The 21,104-nt window shown below is 38.2% G+C and overlaps 1 protein-coding gene and 1 pseudogene across 1 annotated transcript; one reads left to right on the forward strand and one right to left on the reverse strand.

The window, feature by feature from the left end:
• Positions 1 to 19,561, reverse strand: part of LOC136254097 (splicing factor 3A subunit 2-like) — a 51,506-nt pseudogene extending 31,945 nt beyond the window's left edge.
• Positions 1,987 to 20,938, forward strand: LOC136254096 (E3 ubiquitin-protein ligase TRIM71-like). The gene is made up of 2 exons (XM_066046756.1): positions 1,987 to 3,417; positions 19,918 to 20,938. Exons 1-2 carry the CDS (start codon positions 2,009 to 2,011, stop codon positions 20,675 to 20,677), a joined length of 2,169 nt encoding a protein of 722 aa, XP_065902828.1. The 5' UTR covers positions 1,987 to 2,008; the 3' UTR covers positions 20,678 to 20,938.
• Positions 20,939 to 21,104: the final 166 nt, after the last annotated feature.

Raw genomic sequence — 21,104 nt, forward strand, 5'->3', positions numbered from 1 at the left:
GTTTTGATTGTCATTTGTATCAGTGGATTCATGGCTTCTATACCACAGTGAGATATAACCATCACTTACAGATTACTATATGTGTCTCTATGTGTTATGCTGTCTGTTTCCACTAGGTGACTTTATCTAGTACTACCTTCATCCCAGGGGCACTTAATGCATCATAATTAATGTACTTTTTGCATAAAATATAGCAATTTGCTGAGTTTTGATTTATTAAAATATTGAAAGTCTCTCAGCGGCTAGGGGCTGTGCCCCCAGACCCCTGCTTCTAGTAACTCAATGCTGGTGCTGGAACCCCCCTTCAAAAAATCCTGGCCGTGAGTGGTGAAAAACCTGGCAATGTGCATGGATCTCATTAATATAGTTATTCCAGCAATTACTCTAATAGAATAATGTACATGACAAACATGACATGTACATGTGGTTTAGTTCATTACAGGTTTGTAAAAGGACCATGACTGCAACTTTCTAATGATTTCCCCATGGGAAATGTCATAAATAAAAAATCAGGATGAGGTTAAATATAGTACTATAAATGAGCCAAATCTGATGTAATTCCATTCATGCATGATCTTATTAAGAGTATAGCTAATTGTCTCAATACACTCCTGTAATGAACTCCTCATTCAATAAACTTTTAAATCAGTATTTTTGAAATGTTCTAGTCTAGCATTGTGTTTTAATGCTATATTCCTCGCAGTCTAGTAGTCATTAGTAATTTGTAAGTGCACCCTATTCTGCAATAAGATACATTATTATGCTACTTTTGCAAACCTCCTCAAGTTTGCTGTGGCAAAAGTGACAGACCACGGTATATTAAGTGGAACATCAATTAGTGGCCAAGTCCCGGCCAGCTTCCCGCTGTAGCTCCTAGAAAGCATGTAACTGCAAATTCTAATGTTATTGTATACTGTAAGATCTTTCAGCAAATAGTTTATTGCTTTAACTTAAAGTTATATTTAGATCTGGTTTCACATTTTGTACATAACCACATCACAGCCTGTAGCTAAATATATCTAGTCATAAACACTGTAGCTTGAACAGTCTTTTAAGTGTTATACCATGCATAGATATGTGAACTCAGTAGAAACCAGGGAAGTGAGTATTAAGAGGAAGCAAGTGGTAAGTAGTGTTAAATGTGTCATTTACTTGAGAATCAATGTTGACACACCTCACTGGCTTGCCAGTATATACTAGCAGAGTTTTCTTGTTGAAAACTATAATAGCTTTTAAGTTAAACTTTAAAGCACATAATTTTATTATTTATAACCAAACAGCAGCCGATTACAATATAGAGTACATTTATCAGAATTTTCATGTACATGCAACCGGCCTCACATGTAGAGTCTAAGAATCTCATATACCTACATTATTTTAGCATAATAAAAGTCGTTGTCATTGTGTTATCTAACTGATATTTAAGCCTATAATGTTATTTTTCCCAGTGTATAGCTATAAACTCAGTTGTTCACCTGCAGCTAGTAGCTACCATCAAGTTAATGAGTGAACTTTTGGTATTTAATTATAAGTTGGGGTTGGGTTGAATAGGCCAAGAAGAAAGGGTTCAACTTTGACCATGAATCATACGTTGTCAAGCATACAACCATAAAGTTACTAGTAATCTGCAGTTAAGTCATATTTTTCATGAGTGTCTGCATTAACTTGCTATCTGCATTTTCACCATTGTTGCTTTATTGGGCAAGTCATTAGCTATGATCTGCTACTGAATTCCATCATCCAGTCAGTTGCCCATCTTGTTAGTGAGTTTAAATCATCTTGAAGTATTTTATGGTCTTGTGGTGTTTTAATTGTTTTGTAATTAAGAATATCATCTGCAAAAAGACGGACCTATGGCAAAATGTACAGCACGGGTACGTCACGCAATTTATCGTGACGTCATGTCCTACCCCCAGCTGCAGCTGCATGCAACATAAGTAATCATAATCATAAGTAGCTACGAGAACATTCTAAAATAATTTTGCAAACCGACACGTCCGATAAAAACATGGCGACTAAATGGGAAAAGGTGAAGGAAGAGCTCACTTGTGCAATTTGCCAAGATCTTCTAAATGACCCCAAGATACTCCCTTGTCTTCATTCATTTTGTACTGACTGCCTTAAAGAATGGTTGGGTCGATTGCCATACTTGGAGGCTTCGAAACACGAGCTCGAGTGTCCATTGTGCAGAGGAAAGGTTGCGCTATCTACTCCACGTGCTGTAGAAGGGTTACCATCGCATTTTTCAGCCGTTCGTCTGGTGGAGATCGTGCGTCTACAAGAGCAAGCGAGCAGTAAGGTCACCCCCATCTGCCAAAGTTGCGAGGAAGGAGAAGCAGCAGTTTCTTCGTGCAGCGAGTGTGCTATATTTCTGTGTGATTTTTGTGAGAAGTCACATCGACGACTGAAGAATACCAGTGGGCACAAAATCCGCTCACTTGATGAATTGAGGGAAGGCAGTACTACTGATATTCCATCCATCATACCAGAGAAGGTTGAGATGTGTCCCGTCCACCCTACCAAACCACTAGAGTTGTACTGCAGGTGTGAAGAGGTGTTGACCTGTCGAGACTGCATCATCAAGAAACACAAGGACCATGACTATGATGTGATCTCTGATGTTGTTGATGGTGAGAAGAAGACACTGCAGGAAGCTCTTCCTGGTATCCAGCAACTAATAGATGAAGTAGAAGGAGCCATCAATGGAGTAAAGAGCAAAAGACAAGATGTGAAGAACAGGAAAGAAGAAAACTTTCACAGGTTGGATGATGCCTTTCATACCCTTCATGCTGCCCTAGATGAACGAAAGAGACAGTTACAACAACAGATCACACAGGATACAGAGGGAAAGGTTAAAGGTTTAACAGTACAGGAAGATGAACTGTGTTTTTTATTAAGCCAATTGAAGAGCTGCTGGAGTTTCATCGATGACAAACTACAACGAGGTGTTAGCAAAGATGTGTTGGCCATGAAGAGATCAATGTTGGAGCGAAGAAATAAATTGAAAGAAATGAAAACCAATGCAAACCTAAATCCAGTAGTTGATGAGCAAGAGAAGATACAATTTTATGGCAGTCATCAGGTGAAGAAAAGATTCTCTCGCTTAGGAACATTTACACCTATTGATACACAAAAATGTACCGTAAAAGACATGAAAAACATGTTTCCTTTTAAGAAGAATGGTGCAACCACCTTTTCTATTAAAGTCAATGATTCAAATGGTCAAGGGGTACCAAATGTTGCAGATTTTATCACAGTTGAAGTTCACTACCGTGGTAAACCTCACATTACGGAACTAGCTACCATCAAAGATACTGGCAATGATCACTATGAAGTCTCCTATACTCCCAGAGTTGGCGGTGTCCACACCTTGTCTGTGCTAGTAGGAGATGAATCCATCCCAGGAAGTCCATTTAAGTAAGTTTTAATGTATTGACTTAACTGCAAGGTGTCTGAAGCATGCAATGGATGACCATCTCCACAAAACCTTCCTAGTTTGATTCACCAATGTCTTTTATTTTCTTAGCATTATTTACGGTGTTCAAGGATAGATCACCAAAATTTAAGCTTATTGTGGTGAGTAGTTTTGGAATTATAGTACTAGACATAAGTAAGAATGGCAAGGAAATTGATTTGTGCAGTGACTGTACTGAAAATAAACTACAGGTGCTAACATTTGCATTCATAATTTCTGTTTGTATTAGTCTGGGGTTTGTATAAATATTCACCATGGATATTGGCAAATCAATGAAATTTTAGCCGTGTAACTTGCACATACTGGTGATTTTATTGAAAAAAATGAAGACTATCTTCTAGCACAAGGGCATGTAACATGCATACCATTGGAGCTATAGAAACGAAGCAAAGAGTTTTGCACTCTCCATGACCAGGCAAATAAGATGGTGTATAGGATTAATTGACTTTCCTCAGTATAATAATTCAATTAAAACTTGCATAACTTTTCTTCGTAGCGTGCATAATTTGATTGATTTCACCAAAATTTTAAATTTTATCTTTCACGAACTAGGTGGCTTTTGCTGAGATGGTCAAATATGATGTAGAAATTGTCAGAGGCCTAATGCAACACACAAACAACCTTTCAGCTCTGCGGATTGCGCCCCATACCCCAGCATGATCCGATACCTACCACTTCAAAACAACCCCCCCCCCCCCTTTGAAAACCCTGCATATGGGCCTGATTACAAATACAACACTTACTGGTAGACATCTCTGGCAATTTTTATATTACTTCTTAAAAATCATACACCTATTTGGTGTAGTTAATAAAATTGATCTGATTACTGATTGTTAGCTAGACAGTGTGTTCTGTCCTTGCCTATTAGTGTAGATTTATCAAATACCGTATAGCAGGAAATTTTCAAAAGGCTTTTCGAAAATAACTATGTGTTTTTGAAAATATTTTTTCAAAAATAGTACATCCCAGCTTTGAAGTGACAATGAAAGAAAGTATAGATAGGTATATATAAATGATTTTTGCGAGTACACGCATGCATATTTTCTACTAATATCAGTTAGCTATAGGCCTAATGCATTATAGCTAGGCACTGGGCCACACACAAGTAATGTAGCTATAGCTACCACGCGCACACATATCAGTGAGCACGAATGACACAATGAGTCTTGAAGCCTATAAGAGCTCGAGAGACCAGAAATTACTAGGAAAGACTATAATTATCAGCAAACATCTAGCTATAAGGGCTGAAAAATGCCATATACTTAGCTATGGCTCAATCTGCAGGCTACTGAGACAAAATCAACCAATCAACCTACAAAGGAAGACCCTAGGATAGCTATACGAGATTCTCTCAAAGCCAGATTGGGTGTTTATCTAGCTATACTGAACAATCAAAGCAGCAAATTCTAGCTATGTATGTGATCAACGCAACCACTGTTAGCTTCCTCCTTGAATTAATTACCAACTGTACAGCACGGAAAAGAGGTATTGTTTCGAAAATATTTTTTCGAATTTCCAATCAAGCACTCTTTCAAAATTTTAACCTTTCGAAAATTTCCCGCTATACTGTAGTAAAGGTGGCACTGAAGTACTTATGTGAAGCCGTACAATGCCCTTTTGTCGCAATTAAAATAATTATTAACCCACACACTTAATTAGCTATTTTAGGGTGATGGAGAACTCCACTTGTGAACCATGTAGCCTAGGTCTAAAGGATTGTTATGATGGTCTGTAATGTTGTAGCTTAACACGCCAAGTTTCGTGAAATAACCTACTTTAATTTCATGCCTATTAAACTCTGAACTTACGAGCCGATTTTTAAAATAACTCCACCTAGAAACAACCTAGCACTAAGCTGTTTTGGCTCTTATGGTTTCTCACCTTGTAGAACAACTGTATGGATTCTATTTTAACAATAACAACGTTAAAATGCAAACCCGCATCTTTCAACATGGGATAACACATACCTCAAGAGCGAATCTCGAAACATCAAACCGTAGCCCTATAAAGAAATGCTTCCCCAGTGCCTCTGCCAAATTTTGGGGGTCTACAGTACATAAATATAAAGTTATTTTGCGAACTGTGAGACAGTGTAGCTAGCCAGGGCACGCTCTGTAAAAATCACGCGATGGTGTTGTTCACCTGTGAAGTTACCAGAGTTTTGACAAGGTGATGAAGTTACTGCAGTATGTGAATATCATTACTTGTATCAACAATAGTAGCCTGACAGTCTGATAGAGCTGGTTCTTTCAATATTTCAAAATGCTTTGCTTTGTTTTATAGTTTTCCGTGTTTTTTCGTGAATGGCTACAAACATGATGTCACATTAGCCTTGTAAGGCTTCATTTGATTATTTCAACGCCATCTTAAGTAGGGATCCCCCAAGCCTTCTTTAATGCCATTTTCAGAATCATCCTAGAGACATCTTACAAAATGAAAATCACATTAACAGAGTAGTATTAGTCCATATACCACTTTAGCGTGGGCGTTCAAAGGCGCCGCTCGGTGTTTAACTCGCATATTGCAATATCAAGATATTGCCCGGGCAATATCATGGGAAAGCGGTTTGCCAATGACTTTGATACCCAGCCAGTTCAAAGAATCAATGCGCTTTGACTCGTTATATTGAGCGACATAGAGCTTTGTATTGTGGGACTCGGTTTTGTAGAGGTTGCTAAGCTTAGTACATAGGCTAAGATAGAGTAGTTGGTTGTTACTAAAGGATAATGAAGGCACAAAATAATTGTTTGGGCGATTGTGGATGCGTATTTCTACCCACCGCGTATCAGCCTTTGAACAGACCATGGAACAGCAAAGCTACTACTGCTACGTTGAAATAGGTTGGTAGCTTACAGTTCTAAGTATTTAACTTAATATAATAACTTACTTTCCCAATAGCGAAGTTAGTTGGCTTAACTTAGTACAAAAATGATAACAATATAAACTCCATCCCACAATCGCAAGTTTTCTAACATTGCGTGTTGAAGCATAGTAACGTATTAATGACGTTTTAACGTATGGACAACGTTTTGATGGCTATTAGCCCACGCTATTAAAACCACAATCGATCTTCAGATGCTACTGTATAAAACAAATAGTTTATATTGCTGTTGTGATTTGCATTCTAGTTACATGGGCATAGCACTTAATTGATTTGGTAAACATATTCACTACTTTAGTTTATTCATGCAGGGCTGGAGGAGGGAAAATTGAGTTGGTCAGGCCATTGACTATAATGTTGAAATTGCCGAGAGAGGAATTGCTGCACAGTGTGCGAAGCACACTCTGTGAAGTGCAAAGCACAAGCATTATAGGGGGGTCTGGGGGCATGCCCCCACAGGAAATGTTTGAAAACTAGACACTTAGATATGCAATTTTAGTGATATTTCACTGCTAGCTAGCTATATATATATACTCAAGCCTATCTGTTGCTCTTCAGACTTTCTTTACTATGTATAATAGGTAGGAAATTGTAGACCTGGCATACAGGGGACACAGCATGAAACTTGCTGTATGGCTCAGCTAGTGTTCATTTAGTTATAGCAATTAGAAGTTCAAGGGGGGTCTGGGGGTGCAACCCCCAGGAGCTGCAGAATCTTTGCAATTTAAAGGCTCGAAAATGCCTTAAAATTTAAAATTGATGCTAAATTTTAAAGCAAAACTAGCTAGCAACTTGCAAATTTTCCCCCAAATTTCACAGGGAACCCATGCAGCATGGCCCCTTATTATAGCTAGGCTATAATGTATCGACTAGGCAGCTAGCTGTATACAGTGAATTCACACAGCTACAATAAAAGGCTACACAGCTACAAAAATGCATTATACTACTATTATGTTGGTTTGTATGAAGTGAACGGATCATCATGTAAATATACTGGTGGACAGTCACGAGACCAATCAGTATTCGAAAATGGCGCATATTAATAGAGATATGGGTAAGGCTGAGAGTTCGCTCAGTATCTCGACAGGACGAGTGGGTAGTTGAAGAGGAGTGATTTCTACTCAAAATCTCATCCAGATGGCCGCCATGTAATGTATGAGTGTACAGCTTCTTGCCGCGGAATGAGTCACCTGGTTTGTCACTGCCAGCCCTTTGCCCAGTAAAAGAAGCAAAGAGAGACAAGCCAAGAAATGCTAATGATTATTTTCTGAAGATTGAATTGTGATATAAGTGTGCTGGTTTAGAATCAAAGAAGGCACCTGCCTTACACGTGATAAATGCCAACTTTCAGCATACGTGATACCATACGTAGAATCCACAATCATTTCTATACGAAACAATACGAATGCTATGCTGTACTGTAAGGTAATTGGAAGTACTATACGTGTAATTTTGTGCTTTAGTTAGACTGAGAAACTAGGTAACTACTCGTGTCATGCATTTTCAACAACATCTGTAAAATGTACGTAGCTATGTGTAGATATGATCGTCCAGAGATTGCACGAGAGTAATATAGTTCAAGCTGGTCAGCTAGTTGGTTCAGCTCCAGATTATTGGTCTGGCTCAGGCCTGACCAACCGGACCATCTCCTCCGGCCTTGTCGTGGCTAGCAAAGTAAATGCTTTAGTGCATTTGAATCTTTATATTATAGACATATTGCTGTTTTGACACCACACACCCATAGTGACTAGGTGTGGTGCTTAATTGACTAGGCCATTATAGTGCTGTATACATATTCACTGCTTTAGTTTATTCATGGCTAGTATAGTAAGTACTTTATAGTGTACTTAAGCTTCATTATGAGCTGTTCAGCTTGCATTTGGGCTTCCTGTGTTTAATTGCATACCCACAATTGAAGCAATCTGTACACTCGTGTCAGTACACTTACGTTCGGCCTCTCAGTAGTGCCTTCTTGTGACGTCATCCACAATCAAAATTCACATTGTCCCATATAAATACACTCGCAAAGCATTCCTGTAGTTTCCCACACTTGCAGTTGAGTCACCCAAGTGGAATATCTTAGTTATAACATGGGCAATCGTGATTTTCTTGAAATATACACACTCAGGCTGCGCCCTCGTGCTCATGCATATATTTCAGACGAATCACTCATGCCCATGTTACAACTACTACATCTAACTTCAAATACAGCATTAAAAACAAGAAAACGCTAAAAGGCGGCCGGATATAGTAAAAATTGCTAAGACTTGGATTTTAGTCTCACTGCCAGCCTGCCTACCTGACCACAGTCACAAGACTGGAGGCCAAAAGAAACAGCGTGCAGCCACCATTCTATGCCACAATAACAAACTCACCTGTGGGATGTGCCTTTAGGGGTTCCGACTAGTTTGCGCCTTGTCTTTCCTTTTAGCTTCAATCAAGCTAGTCTTCTTCCTTCTTCATGCAATGAAACCATAGGGATCACGGAGGTTTGATTCTTCAAACAAATCACCCAAATACCAGCTTCACAATACCATCCTGGCGCTTGGGCAGGTATACCCAAGCCCAGTATGACCCTAAATGCTTTCAATAGATCGTTACAAAATTTTGGTTCAGTGGAACTTTCTACTGATCTTGGCTTCACCTTGGGACTCCTGATACATTGTACTCCTGCTGTGATATAACTTATCATATGTACCATGAAGCCACCTAACTTCGAAAGCAAATTTCAGGGTACATATCTTATAAACCCTAGCTGGCTATGGTACATTTAAGTTAAACCATGGCTGGCTATGGTACATTTTACATTTACCATGGCCTTGATGTGGGAATAGTACCGCCAATTTCTTTATATAAAAACTCAAGCCGAAATCGATTGTTAATGTATCATTGATCATATGATGAAAACCATGCATCCAATTTTGCATCCTACACACTCAGATGAAGTGATTTGTCACCCTTGCTATCCTATGAGTTGAGAAACATTGGTTTAAGAGGTGAGAACTACTGCTATGGCATATTCACAAGTGGTTTGCTGCATTTTCGAATACAGACACGCCCACTTTTCAAGTAACATGAGGAAACACTTTACAGCAAAGCATACTCCTATCATACATAGTAGGGACCAAAAGGAGTAGGCGTGGCCCACGAAATAATATCACCCAAAAAAACAGCCTCGATTTTGATGAGGCAGTATTGGTTAGGTAAACTAAGCCCAAACAAGCTATCAGATCGACCTGAAACGCTTTCAACAAGTTGCTACGGACTTTTTTTTTACAAAAAATTATTTAACGGAATTTTCTAGTAACTGACTGACTGGCTAGTAACTGACTGATGCCTTTTGACAAGCGTAACTCGATAACGGCTAAGGCTATGGGCTTGATTTTTTCACTGGTCGATGTCGCTTCAGCCCAACAGGTGCCTTTTGGCACACCGCAGTACGTACAATGCATTTTTCATGGACTTACCAGTGTCCTCCTTTGTGTCCCATTCATCTTTGCTAACAGCAAAAAGTGTCGATTTGGTGATAGCATGTGATGGCTTCCCTTAGTAAAGGAAATTGTCCGTATTTGTCATAGTGGCTTTTTGATAGTAGAGGTGCTTTTCAAACAATTCTTGATTTGTACTGCTGTGTAACAGGTTGAACATAGCCAACAACGAAGCGTAATGGATACTTCACTTTTCAGACAATAATTGATATAACTGGGGCACGTGGCACCATTTCTTTCTTTCGGTATGCGTGGATTGCAGAGGTGCTTTTCGAACAGTTCTTGACTCGAAATGCTGCGTAATGGGTTGAACATTGCTGACAACGAAGCGTAATGGATACTTCACTTTTCAGATGATAATTGGGGTGTGGGGCGCGCGGCGCCATTTCAGATGCGGTATGCGTGGGTTCACCAGATAATTATTTACAAAAAAGTTAACAAACAAGTATACAGGAATTTTCAACTAGAGTAGGGACCATAGCACATCGATAAAAATTACTGAAACAAGCTGGAGTAATGCATGATATTAAATCACTGTAAAGCAATAAGTAATGTTATATCCCTACTGTGCATTTTTCCATTATGGTATCTTGAGCACAGTAGGGATATAACACTTCTTATTGTTTTACTGTGATTTAATATTGTACACTACTCCAGCTTGTTTCAGTACTTTTTATCGATGTGCTGTGGTCCCTACTCTAGTTGAAAATTCCAAATTTTTCTGTGTACTTGTAGATGTTTAATAAATGTTGTGAGCAGTCTGTAAAACAATGCAGTGACTTTAAAATACTTGTAAAATCACTTGATTGAACTTTTTCGTAATACTGTTAGGACTTGCAGGGTTCTTCCCACACTGGCCAGCAGTGGCGACCAGTGCCTCTAAAATCTGACCAGTACCCTCTTAAATCTGTCCAGTACAATTCTTACATATATCACTGTTACATGTGCAATATGCCCTAATATAACACACAGCATATCAGTTCATGTTAACTTTTAGGCCACCACTCAAGAATTTCTGGATAGAACCCTGGACTTGCCCATTCATGTTAACAAACGTAGTCACAACGTTAGTTACTGCTGTTCCATAATCAAAATTCACAAGGTGGTCTATATAATAAATTCAGTGGTTGGTCTAGCTCGTATTGGTTTGAGTGATTAATCTACTGCAGGCTAAGTGGCATAATATGTATCAGTTGTATCACGTGCCCTCGTGATTTGTCTGATATGTGCACCCATGCTCTCAGGCCTGACCTGAGAGCATGGGTGCACATATCAGACAAATCACTTGCATGGGTTATTACTTAAAACAAGGGATAGCATTGATGGGAATGCAGTTTTAGAAGCAGCACTCACAGCATCTGATTTTTTAGGTGGTCAAGCAGATAACTAGTGTAGTCATGACTACACACCAGCCTAATATGGTTTTATATTATACTATGTGTGCTAAAACTTCTAACCAATTATGCGCGCAATAATATTTATTTCTTATTTCCCATGGTTTTCCCCTTCCGAATAGACAGTAATACTTTTAGCTTACTTTGCCCATTTGGCTGCTTCATGAATCACGTAAACAATAAAATAGTGCCTGCTCTATTAGAGTTACCGACTACTTACTCTAACAAAAAAAATTGGAATTATCAACTTGGAAAGCACCTCCAGACCCTTCTTTACACCCTCTGGGTTGGATTTCTAGAAAAATCACTGGCCTTTCTTATAGAGTGTGATCTGTATCTGTGTACTGATTACTCTACTCATACAAATATGAAGATTGGCCCATGATTGGCACAAGTAGGTCTTAATAGTAGTGTACAACCCCGCCAATCTGTACCAAAATGGCTATAATATTATTGGCTTTGATTCAATGGAATACTAGAGAAGTTGTAATAGTATTGTATTACAGAATACAGAATTTATTTGTAATGTTCTAATAGAACACACATTTTTTGAGGATTTCTAATAGAATACACGGAATGTTCTAGACCAATTTTTTCCATCTATGAAATAATGAACTCTTACTATTGAATCAAGACACACAATAGTGTGTCGTGCGGCCCAAGAAGCTGGCGCGCCACACCGTGAGTATATTAACAGGAAGAAAGAAAACGCAATTTTCACACCTATGTAGCTCTGTGATTCCTTATCTGGTTGTAACCAAATTTTCTAGAGACGTGCCGCCCAATTAGGGGAGTCTACATACCAAATTTGAAGAAAATCGCTCCAGCTTTTCCGAGATACGAGCGAACAAAATTTCGTTTTAATTTCTTCGTTTTTTTTCTTCTTCATCTTCATTTCGCACACTTCGCAAAATTTGCCATAAAACACGAATGCATGCTCGGATTGGGCTGAAATTTGGCACACTTAAAGGGCTCATTAAGGCGGATCTCCGTACCAACTTTGGTAGGAATCCGATGAACATTCACGGAGTTATGACTGATTATTTGCGTAAAATAAGGTCGAAGGTCTGTCACACCTACAGGGTAAACTCCTTGGAGGAATCAGTTGAAAATTGATATGTAGATGGAGCAACCATCGTAGGAGTGCCTTTTTGTGGTTTGAAAGGAATCGGGATAAAGACCATGGAGATATGAAACAAAACCCAACCTGTGTTAAAATTACGCGATCGATTTTTATGAATAAAAAACTATTAGTTTTTGTGTCTACCAGGCAAACCGCTTAGAGCAACGAGCTGAAAATCAGTATGTAGCTGGAATAATCATCATAGAAAGTTCTTGCAGTAGCAGGATTACAAATCACTGAGTTATGATTCGAAAGGCAACTACATGCAGCAAATGCGAGATCGAGATACTCTAATAGAACAGTCACCCTAATAAAGCATTCAGCTGCATGTATAATTACTCAGTTATATTACATTGCAAGTTATTCTGTAGGGAATTCAGCTACAAACAAGTAACCCCGTAGTCAGATCATCTAGAAGAAGGTACCTAATAGAGAGTTCAGCTACAAAGAAGCCATCATGTAGAGAGTTCAGCTCAAATAAATCACCCTGTAGAGAATTCAGCTACAAAAAAAATTGCCCTGTAGAGAGATCAGCTAGAAGAAGTTACCTTGTAGAGAGTTCAGTTACAAAGAAACAATCATGCAAAGAGTTTAGCTGCAAACAAATCACCCAGTAGAAAGTTCCGCTATGAACAGATCACACTGTAGAGAGTTCAGTTAGAAACAAGTCATCCTGTAGATAGATCAGCTTGAAGAAGTCACTTTGTAGAGAGTTCAGCTACAAAGAAACCACCATGTAAGAGAGTTCAGCTGCAAACAAATCACCTGTAGAGAGTTCAGCTAGGAACAAGTCACCCTGTACAGAGATCAGCTAGAAACAAGTCATCCTGTAGAGAGTTCAGCTAGAAGAAGTTACAATGTAGAGAGATCAGCTAGAAACAAGTCACCTTGTAGAGAGTTCAGCTAGAAGAAGTTACATTGTAGAGAGTTCAGCTACAAAGAAACTACCATGTACAGAGTTCAACTGCAAACAAATTGCCCTGTAGAGAATTCAGCTACAAACAAATCACCCTGTAGAAAGATCAGATAGAAGAAGTTACCTTGTAGAGAGTTCAGCTACAAACAAATCACCCTGTAGAGAGTTCAGCTAGAAGCAAGTCACCCTGTAGAGAGTTCAGCTAGAAGAAGTTACATTGTAGAGAGTTCAGCTACAAAGAAACTACCATGTAGAGAGTTCAGCTGCAAACAAATTTCCCTGTAGAGACAAACAAATCACCCTGTAGAAAGATCAGCTAGAAGAAGTTACCTTGTAGAGAGTTCAGCTACAAACAAATCACCCTGTAGAGGGTTCAACTACAAACAAGTCACCCAGTAGAGAGTTCAGCTAGAAGAAGTTACATTGTAGAGAGTTCAGCTACAAACAAATCACCCTGTAGGGAGTTCAGCTAGAAACAAGTTACACTATAGAGAGATCAGCTAGAAACAAGTCACCCTGTAGAGAGTTCAACTAGAAGAAGTCACATTGTAGAGAGTTCAGCTACAAAGAAACTACCATGTAGAGAATTCAGCTGCAAACAAATTGCCCTGTAGAGAATTCAGCTACAAACAAATCGCCCTGTAGAGAGTTCAGCTAGAAACAAGTCACCCTGTAGAGAGATCAGCTAGAAACAAGCCACCCGTAGAGAGTTCAGCTAGAAGAAGTTACATTGTAGCAGTTTAGCTGCAAACAAATCGCCCTGTAGAGAATTCAGCTACAAACAAATCACCCTGTAGAAAGATCAGCTAGAAGAAGTCACCTTGTAGAGAGTTCAGCTACAAACAAATCACCCTGTAGAGAGTTCAGCTACAAACAAGTAATCCGGTAGAGAGATCAGCTAGAAGGATCACCCTGCAGAGAGGTTAGCTACAAAGAATCACCCTGCTTCATCTTTTCTTCTTCCTGTAGTAAAGAAAAAATGACAGGTTAGAAAGCCCTAAAGCCGGCCATAGGCCGGCTTTATGGCCGACTTTGGGGTATACAAATACAAAAAGAAGTGAAATCTAATCCAAAACAGCCAAGCTGTAAAAAAAGAGTGCGGCCCTGAGAAAGGTTATGGTGAAAAAAGATGTGAAATCCAAGGTGGCGGCCAAGAAATGGCTGTGATGGTAGGTTAATGGTAAAAATTTTAATAACAACAATTGAGGTGAATTTGGTGCCGCTTGGTCTTGGCACAAAATTCACCTGAATTGTCGTTATTAAAATTTTTACCATTAACCTACCTAGAGTTGCACCGATAATCGGTTGAATAATCGGTAACAGCCGATTTAAGGTGATTTTGCAAGTATCGGTATCGGCTACAAAGAGGAAGTTATTTGCCGATAACCTAAACCCACAATCAATCATTAACGACAGTAATAAACATGTGACAGTATTAAAAGAAAGCAGTGAATGCAGTGGTAAGTGGTAAACATTTATTTGCTGTACCTGTTTATAACTATTTAGGCTTGTTTATGTGTGAATAGTGTGGCTGCAGGGCTATAATAGGCTGTGTATATTTATCGGCCGCCCACGCAATCACTATTTGGAAAGGGTCTGGAATCCTCCGTTTGAGAAGCGGTGCAACACTAAACCTACCATCACAGCCATTTCTTGGCCGCCACCTTGGATTTCGCATCTTTTTTCACCATAGCCTTTCTCAGGGCCGCACTCTTTTTTTACAGCTTGGCTGTTTTGGATTAGATAGATATTAGCATTTATATAGTAGAAATTAAGTGAGGTGAACAGCCGTGTTAGCAGTGGCTAAGTGGTTAAAGATTTGGATGTTCAGTATGGACAGGAGCTCATCAAGTCCATAGGACGAGGGAACATGTAGCTCCGTAAATGGCGAAATTCAAACATGGCATCGCAATTTATTAATAGTAATTTAAACAGTAACCGTATAAGGATAAATACATACCGTGCATGCTCGTTAAACCCATTACTACTAGCACAATACTGTAGTCTTCTTGCTCCAGCAGTGAGCGATGAAACTTGATTCCTACAGTATTTACTGCAGATACTCTGTGCTGCCACCGTGGACTGATAGCCGGCCCACTTACATTACACCGTAAGCAAAAATGTTTCCTAGCAGTCTCCAAAACATCTTGTCACTATTTCACTCCATTAGTTAAGCCCTTTCCTTGATGTTTCCTTCCTTGCCATCTCTTTCTTTTATGAATTAATCCAAGCGCTGCATATTTGTGGCATGATTATTATGTAATTCTTTGCCCTACGATACAACTTTTACTATATAAGGAATATACTATGTTAAGAAATGTCCGCCATGTTTGAATTTTGCTGTTTACGTTGTGAGTATGCGGAGTTACATGCTCCCTCGTCCTACAGAATCAATGAGCTCCTAGTATGGAGTTCCCTGGTTCAAACACTGGTAAGTTTTTTGACATTTTTCATACACTTTTTTACTTCACGATGACTGTTCTAGTAGAGTATTTTGACCCCGCGATTTACAGTTGTTTGATTTTTGCCTTGTAACTCTATAGCTATCAATGTGATTTATTTTAAACCACAAAGGGTTTGAGCTATGATGGTCAACCTATACGCACCGATTTAAGTTATTCCCATAAGTGGTTTACCCTGTAGGTTTGACAACAAGTCAGCTTTTAATAATCGTCAGAGATTTGCACCAAACTTGGTATGTGATTGTGCAGCAATACGTTCTTAGTATACCAAAGCTCATTAAAATTGAGCTATGCATTTGCATTTTATAATGGTTTTTGTAAAGTGTACGAAAAGAATCATCTAAGCCTCCTGAGCCCCCTGAACAAAAAATTCAGTCAAATGCTTATATTTCACGAGTGCATTAAGCAATCTTGCTCAAAATTTGATATGTGGGGTACTGAAGGGGGAGCCCATTTGCAGTAACAATGATTCCAATTCGAGAAGGGAGCACAGAGCTATGTATGCATGAAAATCGTTTCCTGTAAATATACTCACCTGGAGTACTGGCTTTCTTGGCCGCACAACACACTAAGTGTGAACTTCAATAGTGTAAAGCATGTACATTGCAGGCAACAGCTTCACTCATTTTTCAGTAGAATGCTTCTGTAATAGGTCCTCATCAAAATTAATATGCCAGCATAATCAACACGTTCATTCACACACACACACACACACACACACACACACACACACACACACACACACACACACACACACACACACACACACACACACACACACACACACACACACACACACACACACACACTCTGTAACATTAACTAGATATCGCAGAATCGTCAAACATAATGGAGCAATTACAAATAAAATAATAATAAAGGCATAATAAGCTGGAGTGTTTTCAAGCTATGGAGCTTAATTCCATGAAAATAGATCGATACGAAACTGCAATAGAGCACTCAAATGCATTGTACATAGCTCCTTAGACCAATACTCTCTAATAGAACAGTCACTTTATAGTGAAATACTGTAATAGAGCATTCACTGATTAAAATGTTCCAAGATAATTGTAACAAATGTTGAAGCATAATGCAAGCATAATAGGAACACTGAAAAAGTATAATAGGTGAAAATTTTTGGAAATTCCTGAAACTAGCATTTTGGGCAAAATTTTGAGCATATTTGACTCAGTCTTATCCAGTAATCTTGTAACACTTACGAGGTTGACAAGGAGAGCTAGGTATTGTCACCCGCTCAGTAGACTTTAACTTTTTATCAGCCTTTTCCATTGTAAAGTGTGTAACCAGTTCTTTGTCTTATGTCACAATAACCAGACTTGTGGCTTAATAATTAAATGTGTTTTTGTGCATTGCATGATACACCACCTATGTATATATTTAATAAAATAGCAAGTGAATTTAGTGGACTTTTGCTAAAAACTGACTTTTGAATAGTCCATATCTACAGATGTACGTACAATGATGATTATGGAAGGCAGAAGTTACAATTCTTTTGTGTTGGGTTTTGTTTGACCATTTATTAATTATACTCTAATAAAAGACATACTTGTTCGAGCACTTTTAATAGAACACACATGGAATGTTCTAGATTTTCCGTTGTTAGATTTATGAAATTATATTTAGAATTTTAATTAAAAGGTAGAAACTAAGCAGCAGTTCAGTGGTGAAGGATTAGGGAATAAGGTATGTATACAGTGTTCTCTCCATTATCTGAACTTGTTGGGCTCTGAGTGAGTTCAGATAATTGAAAAGTTTGGAAAATAGAAATTTATAATACAGAACTCCATACAAAATTCTCCAATAGTTCCATCATTTCCACAGTTTGGATAACAAAATGTTCGGATAATCAATGGCTGTAAAATGAGGGACTACTCAAGTGACAAATACATTTTTAAAATTCTAAGTGATTGTACATGATCTATAGCTATATAAGGGTATTTTGACCCAGTAATTTACACCATGTCGGTTTATTCTTTGTATCTTGTTTTAAACCACAAAGGGTTTTAGCTATGATGGTTAACCTAGCTATCCACAGGGTGAGTTTCAACGTATTGTCATAAGTGGTTTACCATCTACAGTAGGTGTGACAAATATCTGTCCCTTTTACATGGATTTGTGCCAAACTTAGAATATGACTTTGTGGTAATGAACACCAAATTTCAAGGTGATCAACATGCACGTTTGCTGCTTCAAATTTTGTGGTGTCAGGGGGGTTTCCAGGGGTTTCAGGAAACCCTTTTAGATTTTACACACTACTTGAAACATTAAGAAATTGAAACTTCAGGTTTCCAGAACCTGGAATCTATCATGTACCAGGACACATTTTAAACTTTTATCTTAGCTAAATAATAGTTTGAACATGATAGCAATTGTTCTGAATTATGATTTTGGTGAAAAGATTGAGATACTCTAATAGAACTCTGAATAACTCTGAATAAATTATTTATCTGAATTTGTGCCAAACTTAGAATATGACTTTGTGGTAATGAACACCAAATTTCAAGGTGATCAACATGCACGTTTGCTGCTTCAAATTTTGTGGTGTCAGGGGGGTTTCCAGGGGTTTCAGGAAACCCTTTTAGATTTTACACACTACTTGAAACATTAAGAAATTGAAACTTCAGGTTTCCAGAACCTGGAATCTATCATGTACCAGGACACATTTTAAACTTTTATCTTAGCTAAATAATAGTTTGAACATGATAGCAATTGTTCTGAATTATGATTTTGGTGAAAAGATTGAGATACTCTAATAGAGCAGTCAGGTAATATAAACTACTCTAATATAACAGTCACTTAGCTGTAGTGGAAACCCCTTTTCAGAATTCCTGCGTACGCCCCTGGGTGTGCTGAACCAGTGGAGAGCATTATGCTTAATTTAATGGTTTGATGTACACCAGGTCTACTGCTTAACAGGTATTTGACATTTCAAATAGTGAAAATACAAAACTAGCAAACAATTTGTTTCATTGGTACTCAGTAGATATTTACATGATGTTTATCATAATAAGCTTCAAGGATTTGTACTGTTATCCACACAAATAGCTAGTGACTTGATGAGTTTCCCAACAAAGGAGAGGGTGTAACAAACAATGTATAACCTTGAAGGTTATGTGAACTGTGAAGAGCTACCTGCTCAGCAAAAACCGGCAGTTTTCACACATTCCTCGAATTTCATTTTACTGTTTCTCTGTCTAGTAACAAAGGAGTGGACAGCCAAAGTTTCAGTCTTTTATGATGAATAGTCTTGGAGTTATAATGCTAGACAGTGGCCAATTTTCACTCAGTGGGTCACATATTTGTTGGCCCCAACAAACCCTGTATATTTTACTAGTTTTGTAGCATAAGTCGCCAATTATTGACAGGTACCAATTATCGGCACTTGTAAAGTATAGAGGCTACCGGGTATATGGAGGCTACTCAGTACCACAATGGGCTGTTATACCCTCTAAAACATTTCTTACAATCATTTTCATTCAGTGATTATTGTTGTTAAAGTGCTATACAGGTTAACCATGGAATTGTGTACAATATTGGAAACCAGTATGCTTTTGTGTCTAACCTGAATATCTTTCGAACAGCTGGCTTCATCTTCGTAAAACTTTGTGAAATGGAGCTATCCAAGGACTGCACCTCCCACATGAAGAACCAAGGAGGCATCATGGAGTTATACACAAAATCTCACATTGTGCCGATATTTGGTCAATTACGGAAGTACAGTTGCCAATAATAGGTACCCCATGCTGATAATTGGCACACAATAGGCATTGTGATTTTCCTTATAACAAGATGCTCACTCACGTGAAATAATTAAATTTGGTGCGCCAAGAGATAGTTCAAACCAGAAGTTGGTACACCATTGAAATAAGGAATTACAATTGCGTGATGAAGTGGTGCCGATAATTGGCGACTTACGCTACTGTAGTTATTGAGATTCATGTGAAATACCAAGTATATGTAGTTAAAGCAAGAATCACACAACACATATCCTACCTCCTCAAGACATACAATTATCATGTAATATTAAGAAATTAGACTTGTACCCCTACACCATGTATGGGTGCTTGTCTGGCTTACTAACTGTTCATAAACAACAAAATTAGTTGTGTCCTTGTTGTTGTGGTAATATTGACTAACACAATTGTGTATTGTTTTAGAGTGACAACAACATTGAGAGACTACACTAAAATTGAAGTACAAAATTGTCAATTGATCACACAATATGGAGGGAAGAAGTTTCAGTGGCCTTGGGATATTACCACCACCACTAATGATGATGTTGTTGTGGTAGACAAAACCAATAAAGATGTAGTGATACTAAATAAAGATATGAAGTTGGTCAAATCATTTGGTCAAGGAAGTGGAGATAGTAAACTGAACAATCCTAGAGGTGTAGCTGTAGGTCACAATGTGATAGCAGTCAGTGAGTATGATGATCATGTGGTGAAGAAGTTTACTCTACAAGGAGACTACCTATCAAAGTTTGGCTCCTATGGCAGTGGAGATGGCCAATTCACTAATCCTCAAGGACTAACATTTAATAGTAAAGGTTTACTATATGTGGTGGACCATAGTAATTGTAGAGTTCAAGTTTTTGATAACGATAATAAAATTTTATTGAAATTTGGCTCCAAAGGATCTAATCCAGGACAGTTTCAGGATCCACGTTATATTTCCTTAGACAGCAGTGACCAAGTGTATGTGACTGACTATGGTAGTAGTGGAGGAATAATTGTGTTTAGTGAAGATGGTCACTTTATTAAGAAGATCAATTGTAACTATCCATATGCTATTTGTCTTACTCCTGATGATTATATAATAACTGATGATGATAGAAACACCCTCACAGTGTTCAGCCCCACCCACCAGTTGATTATTAAGTTTGGAACATATGGAAGTCAAAGGACAATTCAGTAACATCCTTGGTATAGCAGTCAACAGTGTTGGTACTATCTTTGTTACAGAGAGGTACAATCAACGTCTTCAAGTTATTACCACTTGACATTATTATCAGTTATGACCCAATTGTAAGTATTGTTTTGTATATGTACAACTTCTACACACAAACCTGTAATAGTATTACTGTGCGATGTGTTTATTATTATATTATTGGATGTGTATTAACACAAGTTAATCGATTTTGTTAATTATGGGAACGCACAACAAATAATATAACTTGTACTGTATACATACAAAATGTACTAGCTTGTTTACAGCCACAGTGTGTTTTGAGAAGATAATTACACACTGTAAGGATAATTCTAGGTCATTGAACAATTTTTCACTACAAAAATCTACTTGTAATTTTCTTATCTGGTTCATTGGCCTGTGAAGCAACTAATTT

Source organism: Dysidea avara, chromosome 4 (genome assembly GCF_963678975.1).
Source record: "Dysidea avara chromosome 4, odDysAvar1.4, whole genome shotgun sequence".
In the NCBI taxonomy this organism is placed as follows: domain Eukaryota; kingdom Metazoa; phylum Porifera; class Demospongiae; order Dictyoceratida; family Dysideidae; genus Dysidea; species Dysidea avara.

Coding starts and splice junctions, on each gene's coding strand:
- LOC136254096 (XM_066046756.1), top strand. CDS start 2,009: ATGGCGACTAAATGGGAAAAGGTGAAGGAAGAGCTCACTTGTGCAATT. Junction 3,418..19,917: donor ATCCCAGGAAGTCCATTTAA/GTAAGTTTTAAT, acceptor GTATTGTTTTAG/AGTGACAACAACATTGAGAG.